This window comes from Mugil cephalus, chromosome 5 (assembly GCF_022458985.1).
Source record: "Mugil cephalus isolate CIBA_MC_2020 chromosome 5, CIBA_Mcephalus_1.1, whole genome shotgun sequence".
Taxonomy (NCBI): domain Eukaryota; kingdom Metazoa; phylum Chordata; class Actinopteri; order Mugiliformes; family Mugilidae; genus Mugil; species Mugil cephalus.
This window is the reverse complement of record NC_061774.1, coordinates 4,732,208-4,752,900: the sequence shown is the minus strand read 5'-3', so window position 1 is coordinate 4,752,900 and position 20,693 is coordinate 4,732,208. Positions and strand designations below refer to the sequence as shown.

General features: G+C 40.1%; 1 protein-coding gene across 5 annotated transcripts in view; it reads right to left on the bottom strand.

Annotated features, from left to right (window-relative positions):
- ldb2a (LIM domain binding 2a) overlaps positions 1–17,555 on the bottom strand; it is an 86,360-nt gene extending 68,805 nt beyond the window's left edge. For 4 of the 5 annotated variants that reach the window (XM_047585220.1, XM_047585221.1, XM_047585222.1 and 1 more), the window contains exon 1: positions 17,269–17,555. In XM_047585220.1, the coding sequence (XP_047441176.1) occupies positions 17,269–17,400 (132 nt within the window). In that variant the 5' untranslated portion in view covers positions 17,401–17,555. The remainder of the gene's footprint in view (positions 1–17,268) is intronic. The other variant, XM_047585219.1, reaches the window with a different exon arrangement.
- Between the last annotated feature and the right edge of the window lie 3,138 nt (positions 17,556–20,693).

The following is a 20,693-nucleotide window of genomic DNA, read 5'->3' as shown; positions in this document are numbered from 1 at the left end:
TGCTGGAGCCTATCCCAGCTGTCATGGGGTGAGAGGTGGGGTACACTCTGGACAGGTCTCCAGTCTATCGCAGGGTTAACACTGAGACAAACAACCATTCGCACTCACACTCACACCTAAGGTCAATTCAGAATCACCAATTAACCTAACGAGCATGTCTTTGGAGGTGGGAGGAAGGAAACCCATGCAGACACAGGGAGAACATGCAGCGAGCATGAGAACTAACCACAAGGTGCCACCCTATCTGCAAGTTATTTTTAATTGAATACATTTACACATTTCCAGGCTATCGAATGTGAAAAATTGCAATTTTTCCATTAAATTATTTTAAGATTTCTAAGTCTGTCTTAATAATTTGGAGGTTTGGACTATTGGTTTAACCAAGTGTTGTAAGTGTGATGAATTTTGTTAACCAAACAATCATATTCCCAATAAAATAATCATTACTTACACACAAATGCAAACAATCAACTGTATTTATAACTTTTAATAAAATAAGTAGATTTATTTTTTTGTAATTTAAGTAATAGTAATCTAAACAAACATAATTATATTTCTATTAATTTCCAAGTAAAGGATCTGAATAATGTCTGCACCACAGAAATTAAAATACCATTGAATGGATAATAAATATGTCATCAATTAAGCATAAGTTTAACAGACACAGCTAAAGGTAATTTACTTACTTAACATATACTAGATGTTGTAAAATAATTGTATTTCTGAATGCATATGTCATACTAGTAACAGAGTATTTTATAGGCTATGAAATACTGATTATCATAAGATTTATCTCTTAATTTCAGGAAATGAAAAACTTTTCTGGTGCCAGGAAATTATCTGGATTTCACCTGAACGACTCTGTTGAACTCTGAAGTGTTGAACTGCTCCTAAAAGGGGATTTGATATAAAAGCATGATCCCCGTTTTGACATAAACTGCCTGGATTTAGAGTTGGAGATCAATTTTTCGAGTGCTGTCATCCTGAGGGCTCCCATCACTCTGTTTTACGGACTCCGGTGTTCATTAAGCTTCCTCTCACTGTTTTAATGAAAAGTGTTTCACTTAAGCTTCCCCTGTTTTACAGAGCACCGTCTTTCTTAAAATCCCCTTCATTCAGTTGTGCAGAGGAGTGTTGGTTAACCTCGGCACATTCTGAGTTAAACATTCATCTTTCCACAGGGGTACACTCACTTTTACCATAATTTTCAAATTATTCCTCTCTCTGCCTTTCCCTTCACTTTGTCAAGTTTTTTTTTTTTTTTCCTGAAACCGAACCTTTTCACAAAATAATATTTTATGCTCTGACTCAATATAGATCATTTTGGCAGTTGACTGATGTTTGGTTCGAGAACACATCCTCCCCTTAAAAAAAAAAGAGCATTTCTTTCACAAAGAGCACAGTTGACAGCAGCGTGTCTATTGTCTCGTCTCCATTAGCTCGGCTTGGCCCAGCAGGGTTCAGCTATAGATCATATGGTTTAGTTTGTGTCTCTGTCGAAAAGCCTCCCACCCAGACAACAGAGGAATCTGAAAATAACAAGCACATTTCATGCACATGAATAGTGTTTAGTTTAAACCTTCACAACAAGCAAACAAATGGGACTTGGCAGTTATTGTTGCGCGCCTCCAAATCACTTACTTTGTAAATAAAATACCCATTTAGTAATGATCGCTAATAAGGCTAATTATTGCTCAAAACTTTTCCATTATATTGATAAAAAAAAAATTAAAAAAACTTTGTATGGTAACCATTAATCCTCTAAACTGGAGCTTTCAGGCTGCTTTTGGCCGGCCTCTCACCAAATAGTGAAACGTGGCTGGCTGAGCCATGGAGCGGCCAGGTTGGCCCGGATCTAAAGGCAGAGGAGAAGCTGGACCGGAGCCAGGCAGGCGGGAGAACAGCTAAAGCCTAGCCAGTGGATGCACGCCATATGAATCCTCTGGCTGTAGCTGAAACTACCACAGGGGAGAGTTGCAGTGTTCTTCACGGGGAAATGTTAGCAGCTTTCATTCAGTGATTGGTAGCAGGTTTTAAAAATGGTAAATGACACATATTCACTGTGAGAAACGAAGCCTGCACTGTTCCGTCTTCCGATATCCTATCAGCCTGTTTTTGTTTTATCCCCGCCTGTCTGTCTTCATATCCACCTCCCTCCCGCTGCCTGTCTCCCATCCCCTCCGCCGCCGCCGCTCGCTGACAGACGACGTCCTGCCTTCATTTACGCCCGCGGACTCTCTGACGAACCACGTGGCGTGAAGATGTTTGTTGTCAAACGCTACAAATCAGGCCGACTCCGAGGGACCCGAGGTGAACCGACATGGTCGCATCCGTGACGGCCGTCAGCCGATAAGGCTCTATTGATTCAAACGGATCGTACCCCATCTGAGGGGGATTTATCAATGTGTCAATTGCCCACTAGCCAACCACAAATCACCAGCGCTGGCCAGGCCCAGGGATTTACAGGAAATCCAGAGGATTGGTGGGACAGCATAGGGAGGATCCTTGGTAAATAGCAACAGAGCTACGGGTTAAGTCCTCGCGGAGGGAAATGTGCATACAGGATGGACAGGCAGATGACACAAAGTTTCACTGCCTATAAAAAGATTCTCTGAGCGTGAGAATGCACACATACACAACACATTCACCTCGTGCAGAGAGACTTAATGCCCCCATTTATGAGACGACCACTGTTTTCCCTTGCTCACATATGTCAGTAACAATCTTCCCAGCAAGCTTTTGTTAGTCTGCATTTCTGCACTGCTGCTTTCAGCCTCTTGTGACAGAAAAGCCTCAGAGAGTGTAGGCGTGTCTGGAGCCTGACCTTGGAGAATTATCAACATCTGAATCCCCATTCAGCTCCTGAATACCATGTGGCACAGCTGACTGGTGGGCCCAAGAAAGTTTCACTGCTGTCAAAGATTCAAACAGCTTCGGGTTATTGAGGAGCAGAACAACTTAACAGAAGCAACCATGTCTAGAAATGTGCTTTGGCAAGGTTTGTTTGCATTGTACAGTGAAGGCCATCGAATAGAAGTTATGCTTCTTTTTAGTCACGTTTCAGGTGCCCTGTTGTGGTTTTCTTAAGGTTTGTGGAAGCACCTTGACTGGAGGACACGTTCCCTCCTACGTAAATTGAGTTTCTGTCTGAAATGCGTGAAATAGTACTGAAAAAATCTGAGCGATCAATCAGTTGGCAGGTTATTATATACAAAGTGTGATAACTGGTAATTTTAGCCATTAACAAGTTAATAATGTCGGTGTTAGCTGGACTCAGGGGTTTAAATGTATTGCGTCCTGCTTTCTTAACAATTCAAGCCAATTAGTACTTAACTAGACCATTTTCATGTATAGCACTGCACTGTAATACAAATAATTGTATTAAATTACGTAATGCTGTCCTAAATGGACTTGGCTGGCTATTTTCTGAGCAAAACAAATCCAAAAACATGCAGTCAATAAGATAATTAAGGTAACAAAGTACAAAGAACTCTCCTTTAGACGGCATAAACAACGCCCCTTAATCAAGTCAAGATCCAGAGCACATTAATGTTGCATATCAACACAGGTTTATCCTCTTGGGCCTTAAGTGTTTGTTTTTTTGTTTTTTTTATAGTACAGATGTAACATGTTGCTGCATTTGGCCGCCGTACAGCCACCAGCCAAGCATTATGCAAATGAAGAGAAATGAATGCAGCGGGGAGAAAAGTCATTGCCCTTGAAGAGCCACTGCACATTCCCCAGGAATGAACTTTCTCCCTATAAATGAAGTCAGTGAAGAAGTTCCCATGTTTAATTGCAAGTCTGCCAATTTACTTAGGCACCCTTCCCATTCCACTCTCTCTCTTGACTCTTTTGTTTTAGTGTCAGACTTTACCAGCCATAGAAGTTGTTCAGATGCCACAGTCTATGTTGCAGCGAGGGTTAAAGTTGTGGTTAAGGCGTCACATGTCTCCTGTTTTAATGCAGGAAACGTGAAAAAAGAAGAGGCACGGCTGGCTTTCACCCATAAGGCTTCAAGATTGATTCCAAAAGCAGCGGCAATATTACTCTGTCGCTGAGGTGTCCTTGGTCAAGTTAGGTTGGCGCTAAACAAAATGATCTGATGAGGTATTTATTGCCCCACAACCTGCGCAGAAAGATTTACTTCAACCATCAAGAAACAATGGGATCAAGTGTTTACATAGTTACAAGGACGTGATATTTCCCTGCTGAACAGATTATCAAAGGTTTAAACCAGCCCTCTGAATCTGATCAGGCCAGTCTGTCCTGATTAAGGTGGTTACATGAGGTAGTTTTAATTCTTGGAGTTGGAGTATTTACTGCCATCCTTTTGGAGGATCCATAGAAAACAAACACATGGCTCCTTCATTGTCAAATTTCATAACATCTGAGAATTAAAACAACTCAAACCGAATTTTTAAAAAAAGAATATAAACTTTGGCTGTACAGGAAACAGGAAAATGTGTTCGATTTGATTTAATCAGATTTACCTTCAACCTCCGGAATGGGAAACACTGAATTAGAAGATCTGCCGCTTCCCTTTGTAATGTAATTATAATGTGAATATCTTCAGACTCTTGATGAGGGGAAAAAAAAAAAACAAATAAAAAAAAAAAAAAACAGGGTAATTGAAGAGATGCCTTTAGAGAATGTAAATTAAGTAAATAAAAAACACAATCATCAACAAGTCTGCACATACATTTAATAAAACAAAAAACCCTGAAAAGCCAAACAGTCTGAAAGATGCGTCATCTCAGTGAAGACAAACAAAAATAAGTCAATATCACTGGCACAGACACAAGAAAGGGGCACCGTGTTTAGTGACAAAAAAAAAACATCAATACGGATGAAAATGCTAAAGCAACAAGGAGACGCATGAATGACAAAGCCGGAAAATAAAATTATAGATACCGTACTCAAGAGAAATTAAAATCAAAGGGAAAGTCAGGATGCAGCTTCTGGCATGGACACAATAACAGTATTCTACCCGTGTAGCCCGGATTTCCCTCTGCTGCGCTAATTAGGCCAATAAACAATCAACACGGCACACTTCCTGCCACTGCCGAGCAAGACACCCGATCAATACTGGATTTCATCAAATCTACTGATAATGTTTAGTTTGTGAATGTACTCTGCTGTAATGTTGCGTTGAACCCATCCTCACCTGTTGCTCATTTGGCCACTGAATGGGATCACACTGACAGAGCACGTTACCAGCGGCCTTACGCTGCCTTCAGATGGGGTCATTTTACCATGTTACCGTGTTTACCCCGCTTTCTTTCAGAAATGGTGTGATAATTAATACATTGTAATTCAGTCACATGCAGCTTTGATTTTCTAATATGTCACAGGATAATGTTAATTTTCACAATGGCCTCATTCTTTCATTAAGTTTGTGCATTTCCTACATTATCTAGTTGTAACGTAGATTTCATTTTCATTTATTTCACCAACAAATTAGAGTACAAATGTCTGGAATTAAAAGTGAAAAACTTAAAGATGTACGTTCCATTCTCTTTGGCGACACCTATGGCAATAAGTGGTAATTGCAGAAGCATCTCCTTGGACATAAATACACAAATAGTGTAAATGTGAAGAACATGAACATCATGTAATCTCATTCCTGTGTCTCAGTCTCAATCAATACTTTGTTGCCTCATACGGTCTAATAAACATTTTTATAAAGTTCTATGAACTACAAATGTTGCAGAGGTTTTGACCACTTTAAATCTCTTCTCCTCCTCCATGCACCTTGGAAGAAGGTGAAACTGTGCCAGAAATAAAACTCTACTTGTCAAGTTATCTCATGCAGCAATAGACTTTGACCTTTCAAATCTCTGAGCCTCTTTAAACAGCTCTATTATTTAATGACAAAATACTATTTTGACTCATCTGTTAACCTTTTATGGCCATTTGGTGGGTTTATCGTCCCATTTAAATAGTTAAAACAGGTTAGACAGTTTTGTAAAAATAAATAAATAAAATAAAATAAAACATTTGCGGGCTAAATACATAAATATCTATCTGTGTTATATTGAGGAAGATCCCGAGTGAAAGTGACTCGTTTGGATCAGTTCTATGACCATGAGATTAATTTAAAAAAATAAGCACTGCAAACCAACACTTTCAGTATAAGAATGATATAAGAAAGACGAAAACATTACTGAGAGCTAAATCCTCTCTCAGGATGCCAAAGGTCAGGATCAGGCACAGTGCAATACTCTCTGAGGTTCAGTGACTTGCTCAGTGACACTTCGGCAGGGCAGACATTTGCATGCATGCATGCATAAAAGCCAAGAGTGATTTCATATTCATGCCTGGAAGACACGGTTGCGAAAGAAGTGCTCAGCAAGTGTTCTCTGACTTAATAAGCATAAAAGAATAAGCAGGTGAAAACTGTCTAGTCCACTGCTTACTTATTCCGAATAATTCATCTCACGGGAAAAAAAAAAACATCAAACAGCTGATCAGCAAAATGACGAAACAGCCAGAAACCGGTGCACAGCAGAGCAGAGCCTGGCTGCTGGTGTAACTAACCTGAAGTACAGTGTCCCTCGCTGCGCTCACACTCTCTGCTGCTGAACTGTTTTTCTGCTCAGCAATGAAATATTAGGTTGAAATATTTTGGTTAAATATATAGCAGGGATTACACTGCTTACTGTGAGGTAATAAGCACCCAGTAATGTGAATCAGTGTTAAAGGATTTAAGTAAATCTCCTTTGTCCAGCTAATTGCTAGGTTGTATGCAAAATGAAGACCACCTCCACTTCATTTAATAGTGTTGATGAGGGCAATAAAGATGGAGACAGTGGAGAATGAACTGAACAGCAGTCATAATTCAGCTAAAATTGGGATTTTCTTTAAAGTAAAAATGCTCCTCAAATCAGTAGTTTTAGGTTTTAACTTAAATACATGTATGTTAACTTCCTGTCTATCTCTGAATGAGGTGGTGACTGGGCCTATGGTCCACTGATATTACCATTAGAATAAACCAGCCGCCTGTTGTGATGTTCCTGAAAAAAAAAATGTACTCACTGGTAATGCAATCTCTACAAACAGGTATGCGGCGGATATAAATACAGTAATCGCCATCAGACTAAAGTCAACAGATTGCTGCTAATGCAAACCAAACATTTCCCACTGGTGCACCTTCACACTAAAAGCATTTAACTGGAAAACCACAACGTGAATTTAATAAGAAGCATTTCACTCAGTCGCAATGTGTTAACCAAGCATGCACATATAAAACTGGACAAAGTTTAAAATATTATTATGTTACAGGAACATGAAGGAAAACCACAGTCAGCCTGTTAGATGCAGGGCTGGAGAGGACGAGCTGCTCACCTCAAATTTCTCGGTGGACTCAAGATTTTCACAAAAATGCGTTACACTTTTTTAGACCATTTTTTAGACTCATGACAATTCTGTACTTTGGTGTAACCTGTAATAGCTCAACGGCTGCTGATTGGATTAAATTGCCATGAAATTCGACATTATACATAATAGTGTCTATAATGCCCACCTCAGGTCACCTTGAAAAGCTGAACTTTTCATTTAACCCCATTATTGAGTCTTTGGCGAAAATCCAGCACAACGAACGGCAGTCCCCTATCTTATTTAGTGAGTAATTTCAATGCTAACATCCAAAAATATGTCTGAACATGGAGATATCAGCACGTTGTTGTTGCCATGACCACGGCAGCATGCTAATGTTAGCAAAAAAAAATTAATTTTTAATTTAAAAAAAAAAAAAAAACACTCAAAAACTGAACTCAGAGTTGTTCCAGTGTAAGATTTTAATCTGTGACCTCTACTTTTCAGGACAGAACAGCTTCGCACACAGACAACAACAGGACATACAGGCCCGTCAGTCTTCACTGTTATCTGAGCGACAGTGCAGCCTGGAAGGAACCATGGGAAAGGACCAGGAAAAAGGTGGGTCCATTGTCCCAGCATCCTGCTGGATGTGACTGACGCTCATGATTTGACCAGAGACCTGTTTTTTTATTCTTCATGTGATGTTTTGAGAACATCCTCTCAGAGCATCCCATGAGCAGCATGACATTACTAGACTTGATATACATATCCCCAATCCTTTTCTAACATAGTACAATAGTATTTTAACATTATCTACAAAATATAGTAATTATATGTATGCATTTTTACTTTTAAATTACCCTATAATTAAAGGAAATATGTGCAGGCTTACACTAATCAGCAATTTAAGATACTACAATTAACTCTACAATATATCTGAACTAAATGTAAGAAACCTACTTAAATAGTAATCTACAAATATGAGTGATTTGACACTGAGAGGGAAAACGGGACTTAATATGAATATGAAAATCTGATTTTAAATGAATATTTGATTTCTCAAGGCTTGTTCTAAAATAGTCTTTACTGATGATGCACCATAGAAGGTTTTTCAGGGAAAGGACTGGAGGTAGAGTTCGGCCATGGTTCCCTCCGAAGGTCTCCCTCTGCTCTGTGTTTTTAGTGGCTGAGCAAACAGTTCGTTCAAGGACACAGACGAAGAGGACAGTTCAGAAGAGCGGGGTACATTTGAACGTTTAATTAGCGCTGACATCATTTGTGAGCTTTTGTTTCATATCTGTGGATTCTGAAACAATTTTCAAGGATTTCTTGTCTTATTGGCTTGTTTTGCAGGGCTAATGACTAGTGTATCACTTTTTTTGTTTGTTTTCGGCCGCTAAGGGAGTAGCAGAAACAGGCTGTGGACACAACACTCACATATTTAACCTTTCAAGTTGGTCTGACTTAACAAATGTTCAGCAGCAGTAATTAAGGACAACTGGAGTTGTATTTGTGGCTACATGGTTTTTACTCAGTTTTTAGCTCCTTTAGCTCAGTTTTTGGTCACTACCAACCTTCGATGGGAAACCTCCAGCTCTGCTAGCTTGCCAGCTAACGGATAACTGTGTTTCTATGATTTCCGTTGCAAAGTAGGTCCAGGGAGTTGGTGGACATTACTAAAAATTACATTATGAAAGTGAAACAAAGCGGAAAGCTTTTGCCACTGTAGTGTTGTCAAGCCACAAAGAGCTACAAATTCATAGCTTAGTGTATCCAGGCTTAATTCTTATTAGTCTGGTCTGGTAAGACACAATTTGGATTTCATCACCAGGAGCATTTCAATCGATACAGAGAAAAAAAAAATAACTGTACATGCAGCTGGATAGTCCAACAACCAATTGGAGTCGTTTTGTTGTGAACAAATTCAACTCTGTGTCGCTCAGATGACGTGGATGGCTATGCTGCTGCCACTTCTCAATCGATCACCTCATAAAGCACGCCACTATGATTTGATTAGCCCGGCAGATCTTTGCTGAATAATCACTTCCCAACAAAGGAGTTCCAGACAAACTTCCACAAAAAGAATTTGTGGACGGGAAAGTTTGTCTGGCTTCCAGGATAATAAATTCGGGCTCATCACTACAAGGTACTTTTTCAATTTGTCATGTGATACATTTTTATTATTAAAAATTGATTATAACTGCTCTAAAGATGTAACTTAGTGGCTCATGAGAGCACTACCGTCCTCTTGGGATATATTTGATTGACGGTCCTTTATGTGAGGAAAAAAAAGATGTTTTTTTCCTCTGCAGATTAATAAAAACCACGGTGCTCTGTATAAACACACATTAAATACCCTCGTCCTTAACTTAGAATATGACAGGACAGTGAATTTACCTCAAGCCAGGTTTTTTTTTTTTTTTGCATCCACCAATGAGCTGCTTTTTTAGGAATAAAATGATAAACAGGCAAGAGGTATTCAGCTCTGACCAGTTTTCTCAAGACAAGGTTACTTTCTCAGTCGGTCTGCTCACCTTTTAGACGTATTATTCTTTAATTTAGCGCATGGGGGCTGTTGGCAGGGAGAAACTAGGGGAAGCAGTCCTTTCACTGACTGGAAGCATTATGAAAATATAAAATGTTTTTGTTTTTAATGTAAGAGCTCCGAGCGACAGGTCCACAAAAGCAGGTGTCTGTTCATTGTCAATGCGGCTGTGAATCACAACAACAACATATATTAGAGATTCGGTTGATGGAAAAATAAATAATGATGCTTTTTTTAACTCAGTCGAGCCGAGTAAATAACAAATGGCGCAGACTTATTTAAGCTACTTGGCTTTTTCCTATATTGTTTTGTGGCTTCGTGTGTGGGAGGGAGAATAAATGAAGCATAATGTAACCAGTGTTTGTCTAAATAAAAATTATCTTTAATTTGCAACGTATTTGATAATTGTCCCAATCTGTAATTACATCTTGCTAAAGAACATTTCTATTACTGAGCCTTTGGCACCTAAACATTTACATTTTAAGAAAAATCTGATCGTCTACAGCGTGTGGAGGACGTCGATGACTGATTTTCAAAAGGCATTTCTTTATTTAAAAAAGTGTAGACTCACATTTTAAGGTTTAAAGTGACACCTACAGCGGCTTGTTTTCTCTGATGCTAGATAAATCCAGCCGTAATGGTTCAGATAAGGGCAACAAGATGTTCAACACCTTTCTGGTAATTACTCTCAGACAGTCTCGCACACATACGCCACAAGAAAATAAATAAACAAAAATGTCAGAGTATTTATAGATTTTAGTGAGACCTAACGTCCTTAAATGGGCTCAGAAGTTTCTCTGATCAGCAAAGGTTTTATCGTAAACTGGCAGAAACCATGTGAGATGCGGCTTAAAGACGTGATGCAGTTAATGCAAAATGTCCACAAATGTGGGCTAATTTTAGATTAGTACTGCAAATTCACAATTAATATGATAATGAATATGTCGGTTACTTGATCAGCTTTTTTTTTTTTTTTATCTCTGTAGGGTTATGAAAATAGTGAAAAAGGAAAGAAGCAAATTCACAATAATTAAGAGCTCCGGCAATGTTTGCCATCTTTGTTCTGAGATAATCAAATCTATCATATGTAAGTGGATTTTTTGCATTCACCTCAAGGAAAACTAGCATCTATATGGAGTTTCTGATTTAGGCTGGGCTTATATATTGTTTTTGGCTTGAAAAAGCTTTCTGATATGGATATCTAAAAGAACGGAAACAACTACATGGTTGATCAACAGCATTTTGTGTAAAAATTACCCAAAATGTTCCCATTCCACCTCCTCAAACTTGATCGTTCGCAACTTCTGTTTGACGTACCTAATAATAATAAACTAAATTAAATCTATGGAGTCATAAAACCAAACCATTTGAACACCAATCTTTGGGAAAACTGGAATAAAAATAAGCATTAAGCGGCGTCGCTACGTGAACTGAGAACTTCACGTGAAGGTCAATTCTCACTAAAGGAAATCTTCTGGTGGGCTCTCTGTGGCTCATCTTTAATCCCTCTCTGTGAACCTCGTAGCTCAGTGCCAACTTGACCTCCGCATCATAAGCCTATTCATGTCAATCTGACACGTCGCGCTGATGGGAACAGATCCACTTTGCTCCTGACAGGAACAAGGCATTTTGCCATAATGAACACTCCAGTTCCTCCAGTTCCACAGCGGAGCCAATGAGTCAGGTCTGTGGGCCCATTTGAATAATGAGAATGAGACTAACTATGTGCAATAGACACAAGAATCCAATGAATGGCCTGCCAATCACTGTTACTGATTGCATGTCTATCCGCCGAGGAAGAGTGTGACCATTAGACCCACTGTCAGCAGCAGCAGCGGCAGAGAGGCTTCTGAACACAGCCCTGTGGGTATTATTACAGTGCCTCCATTAAAATGCTTTTGTTTTCCTTCTGTTTCAGCCTCTGTGTTGTAGTTTTACTTACAGTGTTATTCTGTGTCCCCGCTCTCTGCCGCTGAATATTAATGTCCTCTATGCTAATGGCCTTACACCAGCTGAGGTCGAGCAAGCTCCTCCTCTGAATGTTAATCCGCTGCCTCATTTGCATACGCTTAAGTGTCAAATTCCCCCACAAATCATCCCAGCTGCCTCCGTGCACCGAGGCCTGCAACAACCCCCCCCCCACCCCCCACCCCCCAACACCCACTGGCGACAGCACAGAAACAATGTGGTCACACCGTATGCATAGCATCAAATCCACATCAAAGCCTGTTTAGATTGTCGGGTCACCGCAGGTTCACATTGTGTAAAATGAAGGTAATGGGATAGCAGTCAGCCCGGTGCAGAAAAACAGCCAGGCAGGTAATAAGTATGAATGGAGCAGGTAATAAGGTTGGGATAGAAGCAGACCCCGGCTCATCACAGGAGCAGGACTGTTTTAGCTGCGGCACAGTTATCAGTTCAAAGGTGAGCGCTGATCCCCGACAAACACACACGACTGCTGGTGTCGTTAGCTTTCATTCGTCCTTATTTCCAGGTGAAAAGGTTGTTACTGAGGAGGAACAAAAACTAAAAACTGTCCGTCTGCCTTAAAAAGGGAAAATACCTGATTTTTAATGAGCCTAATGGAGACTGCGTGGAGGCCTGTCACAATATTGAAGGAGGAAATAAAGGAGTAACTGTTTTGATAATCATTAAAACTTGGAGTCAAGCTGTGAGTTAAAAAAAAAATTTGAAAAATCTATTTGAATTTATTACATTAAGCTCTGAGAACTTTTATTTTCAACTAAAACATATTTGATTCAGCAAGAAAACTGTCTACACATTAATCAAAACAAAAATAATTACACACAAACAATAATTGTCATCATAATCCCTGTAGTAGAGTTGAAGGGATCGGTCGACTGATATTCCCAAATGGAAATTATTTTTAGTTATTTTATAACTACTATATTTTACAACAAACAAACATTTGCTGTAACATATTCAGCTCCATCTTCTCACCTGCCGCATGTCTTTTTCAAACCAAGCATCGTCCATCGGTTCAACAAAACAACGACTTAAAGGTGGTAGAAAGTTTTTACAATTGACCATTTTTAGTCGAGAGAGATTTCTGCAGATTGATCGTTAATAAAAAAAAAAAAATAACCATTAGCCGCAGCCCTAACGCCATCATCATTACAGTACAAGCTGGAAGGGTTATTTGATTAGACTCAATCTTTAATAAAAACTATTCAGCAACTACTTTTAAAATCAATTAATCACTTCTTTTAATATTCCGGATACAGCTTCGACAATTTACGACACTTTTTCTTTGATTGCAAACTGAATGTTGGACCTAGTGTTGGAAAACTGAGTCGGGAATTTCTCACAGTGTCCTAGCCAGCTGATTAATTGATTAACTGATAAAAGTGAGCATCGACTGCAGCCCTACACAACACTTGTAGCCTCCCCACCTACATGCAAACCTCATAGACAGAATACTTTTTTATGTGGGAAACAAACTCATTAATAGGAGACTGTGCCCCCAATAACAAAACGCACAGAACATGATCAGAGTTTACGCGTAACGGTCTACAACGGCACAGGCATTTCACACCTAAACTTCTTCCTCCCACAACAGCACATGATGTCAAGTAGAATACTGTATCGCTGTGTAATTGTTACTAAGCTTCGGCTACGGGCGTCACTCCTTGCTCGTACAGGCTCCTCTCGAGGTAAGTAAGTCTCCTCCAAGTGTCGAACCCTTGAGTCCTATGCCTGCCAGCGCGAGCAGCAGTTGCACCACCAGCCAAGCAAATTCAAAAGCACACTCATGAATAAGACAAATGAAAGAACTGCAAACAGAGGGCCAACTTTAGTCGACTCCTTCAACACGTTTTTCCAAAAGGGCGGTGTCGTACTGAGGCTTAGTAAAAAAATAAATAAATAAAATCTGCTTAATTCAAGATACAGCGAGTCAACGGTCTGCCAGCAAGCACCAAGTAAAGTACGCTCTGAGATATTCTTACTCTCAAGAATTAGGTGGAATTCTGAGAAGATGCTGGACTGTGTCAACACAAGTATAGCGACAACATCGATCCAGTAGCTTCACACACACATGCACACAAAACAGCACAAGCGTTCCTAATTTCCAAAAACACAAAATGATCCTGCTTAGCTGATATTGTCCTATTATTGTCCTTTTTTTTTTTTTTTCAATTTTCAGAAAATCGCTTTGATTTCTAACGTGTGACACAAATGTGCTCCAGAAAATCGCGTCAGTTTTGGGTCAGCTGCTGAAGTGTGGGATAGCTTTTTCCTTTTCCCTTACACTTCATTGGATTGGTGCGGACAGTACTAACCCCTGTATATGTCAATTTATAATATGGAACAGTTTTTTCTTAAGACGTCGAAAAGACTTTTTAGCAACAAAAATAATAATATATTCCTTCATGTATGACTCATAAAATACAAGATCCTTACCGACACTGCATTATGCTCATTATTTTACATTTATTACAAACCGAAGAGTCACAACTTTTGAATACTTGACAATACAAGAATTAACAATGTAAAGAAACCTTAGCTTTTAACAACAGGAATATGCAACAGCTGCTAGTAGCAAAACTTTGATGAAATATTCAAGGAACCATCCATGAGGACTGTTCAGATGTTTTCTTATAATGAAAACCAGATTTGATTTGATTTCTTAGGAGAGAAACATCCCAAACTTCCCATTTTGTAACAACTTCAGCTTGACCCCGGCTGACTCCAGCAAGGTCTTGTTCATAAATGTGCACTGACTTTTTAAAGTTAGATGGACTGAGCAGCAGCTCGATGATAAAAGAAACAGCAGAATGACCCTTCAGGCACGCATCATCATTAAGGGACCGGCAGCTACCCTCGCTTAACAGGAAGTAAACAGCTCCAGTAAGTCTGCTTCAAGAGGAATGCTTAATATTTCTACACAGCTTCTCTGCCTTATTAAAGGAGGCAATATGGTTCATATGTACCTCTGTAAAGGGAGATTCCTCTTCACAGTCTTCTTTCTTCACCACATGCGGCCGTGTTTTTTATTTTTTATTTTTTTGTAAAATGACGGCAGCAGTTTTTGCATTCACAGGGATAATTACTATATAATTTTGTTAAAAGCCTGCACCGAGCTGTACGCCACATCTGGATGCAAACAAATCACAAAACTCAAGGCATTTATTTCCCTGCTATAGGACACCACTTCTTCCTCATTATATCCACCACCTGCATTTTAATCAAACAATAACCACATCTCTAAAGAGAAGACGTGTTATACACTCTCACCGCTAGAGAAAGGAAATGATGAAGAAGATGCCACGAACACCAACGGGAACAAAAAACTAATTATATTATTATGCAATTATATAATTTAGTCTGAGGAGATGAAGGTAATGGACTAAATTGTCATGTGTCTTTATAATGTGTGTTTGTGTGTTCGTGCAACTCGTCTATGTGTATTATGGGTATTAGGTCCGGGCTGGAATTACCACAAATATAGCACCCATCTGTGTGTACGTTTAGTGTACATACTGTACGTGTGCACGTATGTGAGATGGTGCGCGTCAGAGTGTGCGCGGTGATTGCTCTCGGTGTCTGAGCATGTGTGGTACAGGAGTTGAGGTCCACTGGGGCTTGGACCACTCCGCATGAATAATGCATCGGGCTGGGCCGTTGCATCTCAGCAACATTGCCTTGGTCTGCTTAAAGTTGCAAGTTCCTCTTTAGAGGAGTCAGCACCGCTCCTGCGAGCTGCGGCTGTAACTCGGCTGCCTTCAGAGCCACTTCCAAAAAAGCATGCACAAGAAGTCATTTCATGTGTTTCTTAAGATCGCCTCAGTTTCAAACATCGCGTGGGATCAAATTTCGTGCTAAAAGCTTCAAACGGCAAGTAGATATTGAATTCTTTAAAACAGTAAATCAATTCGTTGATTTATAGAGAATCTTTGAGGCAAATAATAAATAACTAATCAAAAATATGGTTAAATTCACTGGTTTCAGCTTCTCAGCATCTCGCTGGAATCAAATTCAAACCATAAAGCTTTAAAAAGCAATGAGAAGTTGGATTATTTAAAATTGGAAATCAACTGAATGATTTATAGAGAATAATAAATAAGGTCAAACTACTACTACTTTTGTTGTGGTTTTCTCACTCTTTTGTGATAGTAAACTGAATATTTGGGGATTTTGGACTCTAGATCAAACCAAGCAAGACTTTTCTAAGAAGTATGAATTAACTTTGGGAACTTGAGATATGCAGTTTTGCCGTTTGCTGTCACTTTATAGACAAAATAAATGATCAGACTCGTGACAGTCTTTCACAAATCTGGACAGCTAGGATGCTAAAACATTCTTTAATTGCATTCGGCTTCTGCCTGTGCCTCTAAAGGCGCTCTGTGAGCAGAACGTGACACGTCGCTGAACTTTTTATCTGCAGATTTGCACATTTGTGACCACGGAAAAAACAGATGCTGAATGCAGATGCTTGGTGTACAGCTCGGAGTGGGATCACCAAAGGTTCAGTCTGAGTGACACCGTGCTCCACACACGCTTAGCGCCCAATGAGTTGAAGCATCAGCAAACTGATGTGAAATTAATTTCACCCCATGCAGTCGTATGTTTGCAATCATGGCCAATTTCATTGACTTTCATCCACGGTGACCGATCGTGAAGCTCCAGATGCAATATGCTGCTTTAACAGTTGGACCAGAAAGTCTTCCCCTTGCTGGACAAACTCGTGGGTTTTTTCCATGACCCAGACACAGTATGCAAATATGCAAAAAAAACAGGCAATATGTAAATGTATGCAAATATATTAAATGCAGTGAAAAGGCTACTTTGCCTCAGTCTGTAAAGCTTAGTTCAACAGTCTTTTAGTCTTCATTTAGAGTATTTAAATCTATAAAATATAACTTTCTCTTATAAATATGTCACATTTTGAAATAATAGTATAATGTCAGATAAAGCCTTAACAATTATTTAATATGTTTGATGCAAAGTTTAGCCGATTTTTACATTTCGATTGTTACCAGTTGTTCCTGCTCCAGGTGAGTCTCTCAGGTGACACTAAAGTCATGAATTTTTTGCAGGTTAATTAGCCACGTGAAAGCGCCTCCTCCACAAATCAGCGTTTCAAAACTTAAGATGTAAAATTTAGGACTCATAACTACAACAAACCACTTCAGCGGAGGGCATTTCCTGCAGCGCAGACTAGAGCCGGTTTACTTTCACCTCAGGAATGTTTGGCACTTTGGCATCACATCCATATGTCCTGATGGACGGACCCCCACGGCTCATCTTTCTATCCAGCGGCTGCATCCCTTCTCTTTCCTTCCCTTCCTCTCCCCGTACCGGACCACCCCAGCCCGCTACGCTTCCCACCGGTGCTTCGACCTAGACGGGACCGTGCGGCGGTTTACGTCCGGGCGGCTCACCTCTGTGCGCGCCTGCAGCCGCTTGTTCATCTCGTAGATCCGATACTCGGGCTGGACCATGTAGGGCGAGTGTCTCCTGTAGAAGGGTCCGAACGGAGAGGAGTAGAACGGGTCGTGGGTTGGGTTGGACATGGTGGCTCCTGGCGAGGCGCACGGCGCGATTTCAACATCCAACGGGCACGGCAGCGCACATGGGAGTGCGATGCTCTCCGAAGACCCCCAGTAGGAAGCAGCCGCTGTCGAGGCTGAGCTGCACTCTGCAAGTTGGCCTGCCTAGTTCGCTGCTATAGCGTGGTGCTGGAAGAGGAGGGAGGAGGGAGGAGAGGGAGAAGGGGGAGGAAGGGGAGGAACGGTGGGGAGGAGGGGGCAGAATTGGAGGGGGAGGAGGGAAGTCGTTTCCTGTTCTCTCAAGACCAACACTCAGTTTTGCACTCTTGCAAAGTTCAAGTAAGATCTGTGTGTGCATATGTGCGAGCGTTTTCCTGCCTGGTCTCGTGCATTGTTTTAGTTTACATGTCCCGAAACTGGGACCGTGAATAAAAAGTGCTTCTTTTACCACTGCTCACATTAAAAATTAATTCCTCAAAATAGTTTGCTTTGGGTCATGTTTTGACTGAAAAGGAAAGTGAAGTTGACAGTGTTAGAATGAGATATGGCGGCTCTGAGCACGCCTGAGAGGTAATAACTCTTTATACCAGCAGGTGGCAGCAGTCTGTGTTCACCATTCAAAAGAGGAAACGAGACGAATATTCAGATGAGATGAAGATGAAAGATGCCCTTCAAACTTCCTCCACGGATTCAACATGCTGAGTCGGCTAAAACTGCTGCCAACGGGGGTCCAGTTGGGGCTAGCGGTGCGGGACACGACGCAAAAACTAAGGTCACGGGTAAACAGCAATGGCCCAATCCCAGTAAACCCTGAGAATTAAATGTGTGAAGCCTCACACTAACTAGTGGTGAAATACTACTACTACTAATAATACTACTAATAATAATCAAATATAATAAAAACTTAGGTCTAAAAATTTGCAGTTCCTATAATGACCACTAGTGGTTTCTCATGAAGCCAGTCAATTTTACAAAAAAAATAAATAAATAAAAATTACCATGTCTTCAGCCTACAAAAAGAGTTTTGGTTTCATAGATAAATTCATCTTTCATGACACCGGGGCTGAAATTTCACCTGTAAGAATTTTATCAAGACTTAAAATTGTGCAGTTTAGCGCTGCGGTGATTGACAGGCGGGTGCCCTCACAGGTTGCTACGTGTCACCGTCCTGCAGTGGAAAATTTGCTGCTTTGCCTTCTGCACTGTTGGTCGCTGATCCGCAGCATCACTCTGAATCTTTACACACCAAAACATGTGTTTAAAACATGTCATTTGATTCACCTGAACAGTGTTTTGGCTGGAACGCCAGATTTAAAGGCCCCATGTGCATGAATTTGGATAAATTTTCATCAGCTTATTCTGAAGCCTTCCAAGGCTGGAATTTTAAAAGACAAGCTGAATCATTTCTAAACAACTCTACGGTGCTCAGACGAAATGTATGACTACATCACTGTTATACCTTGGTCAATTATTGCATAAAGCTCACCCAGACAATGTGATTGGCCCATCAGATCTTCAACTAATTTTGTGGGTGGTTGATGTCAGACTGGCTTCCAGGTATATGAGTATAAGCTATTATAGTTGTGAATGCTTCCAAAAATAATACATTAATAGTTATTAGTTATTAATAGTTATGCTATTGCTCGAGTAGTGTGAGACGTTTGCATTTAAGGCTGCCAATTAGAAGCCATTAAATCTAATTTCGCAGTATGCAAGAGGTTTAAATCTGGTGTTACAAAAGAGACAGAAGCTCCTCACTGTGTCTGGAGCTTCATGCAAAGTGAAAACTACGACAAAATCAAATCCATATTCGATGTCCAACCTCTGAGTTTAAAACAGCAAATACAAAGAGAAAACTTGCACAATTTCAAGAACTTTAGCCCATCTCAGTGTAAGGACTTTTTCTCTAGTAGCTGAAGACAAATCAACAACAACATTGATGTTTGGGCTCATTGTCCTGCTGCAAAATGAATCTGGGGCTGATCAGATGCCGCCCTGATGGTATTGCGTGATAAGAATCTGGTCCGGCTCTACGTATGTTGATTAGATGCAATAATGATTCATGAGCTTTCGCTTAGAGAATACCGGCCTTGTCACCATGATCAGATTAACATGTTGAGACACGGGGCTCAGGCTGAAAATTTGCTACTATGACCTCGCCTCATGTGTAACTGTGTACAACTGGTGCTCTTTTTGTACATTGTTTTATCTGTGTTAGTTTGTGGTACAGTGTTAAAATTAACAAACAGGCAGCATGTGAGCACTAATGTAACAGAGTTTATCACATAGATGTCAGAGTTGCAAATTTGCAGTTTCCCTTATTTGCTCTACTATTCCTGTATAGGTCTTTGCGTGAAATCATGGTGTTTTGCACAGTAAATGTACATCAATAAATGTACAGTAAATGTACATAAATGTACATCAGAAACCAGTGTCCCCATAAATAGAGACTACTTGGTTGTTTGCAAAATCAGTGCCAGACACTATGTTAGATCCTAAAAAGGAATGTCATCACACGAATACTTAGTGCTACTTATAATTACTTCACTACTACCACTGCTACTACCAATTTTATCAGGGTTTTTGATGTAACCGGCTTACCTGACCTGCCATGTCTGCTTATTCTTCTCTTTTCTGGCTTCTTAAATATCCCATAATGCCTCTGGATAACTACAATGAATGCACCTGAACTTATTGTATGTGGGTTTTTATTTCAAGTGAAGCCATTTAATCTGGATTTTAAATCATCAGCTCTATTGTGATTCGATTTAATTGGCTTGCTTCTATATGTATTACTGAATGAACATGAATTCATTAATCTAAAATCCAAACATGCCTATTTCTGAACACCTCTGTGTTTAATTGGCAAACCAGTCGTTTATTACTCACATCATACCTTGATAGGAACATTACATGGTAGCAGCCATGTATGCAGACAGCCCAGTGCAGACGGGTTCTAATATATATTTCAACATTTTCACACTATAATCCATGCAACACATGTCAATAATATAATTTATTGTGACAGTGTGTGTTGCTAACATGTTGAACCTCCAAACCAGACACAGCAGCGTGCACTGCAAATCTTTTTTTGGCACACTGATTAAGATTTCCTCCATGTTCTCCTCCGTGACAGATTAGGCTTCGGCTGCAAAGTAGCCACAAGAATCTAAAAATAAACACTCAGACCGGCTGTAACGTTGCAACCGAATCTCACATTAACTGCCCACACTGGGAATTAATGAACAGCATTTATGAAGTCTGACTTTTAATCCAAAATGGCTGAATGGGGAGAGGCAGTCTGAATCGAGCGAGAT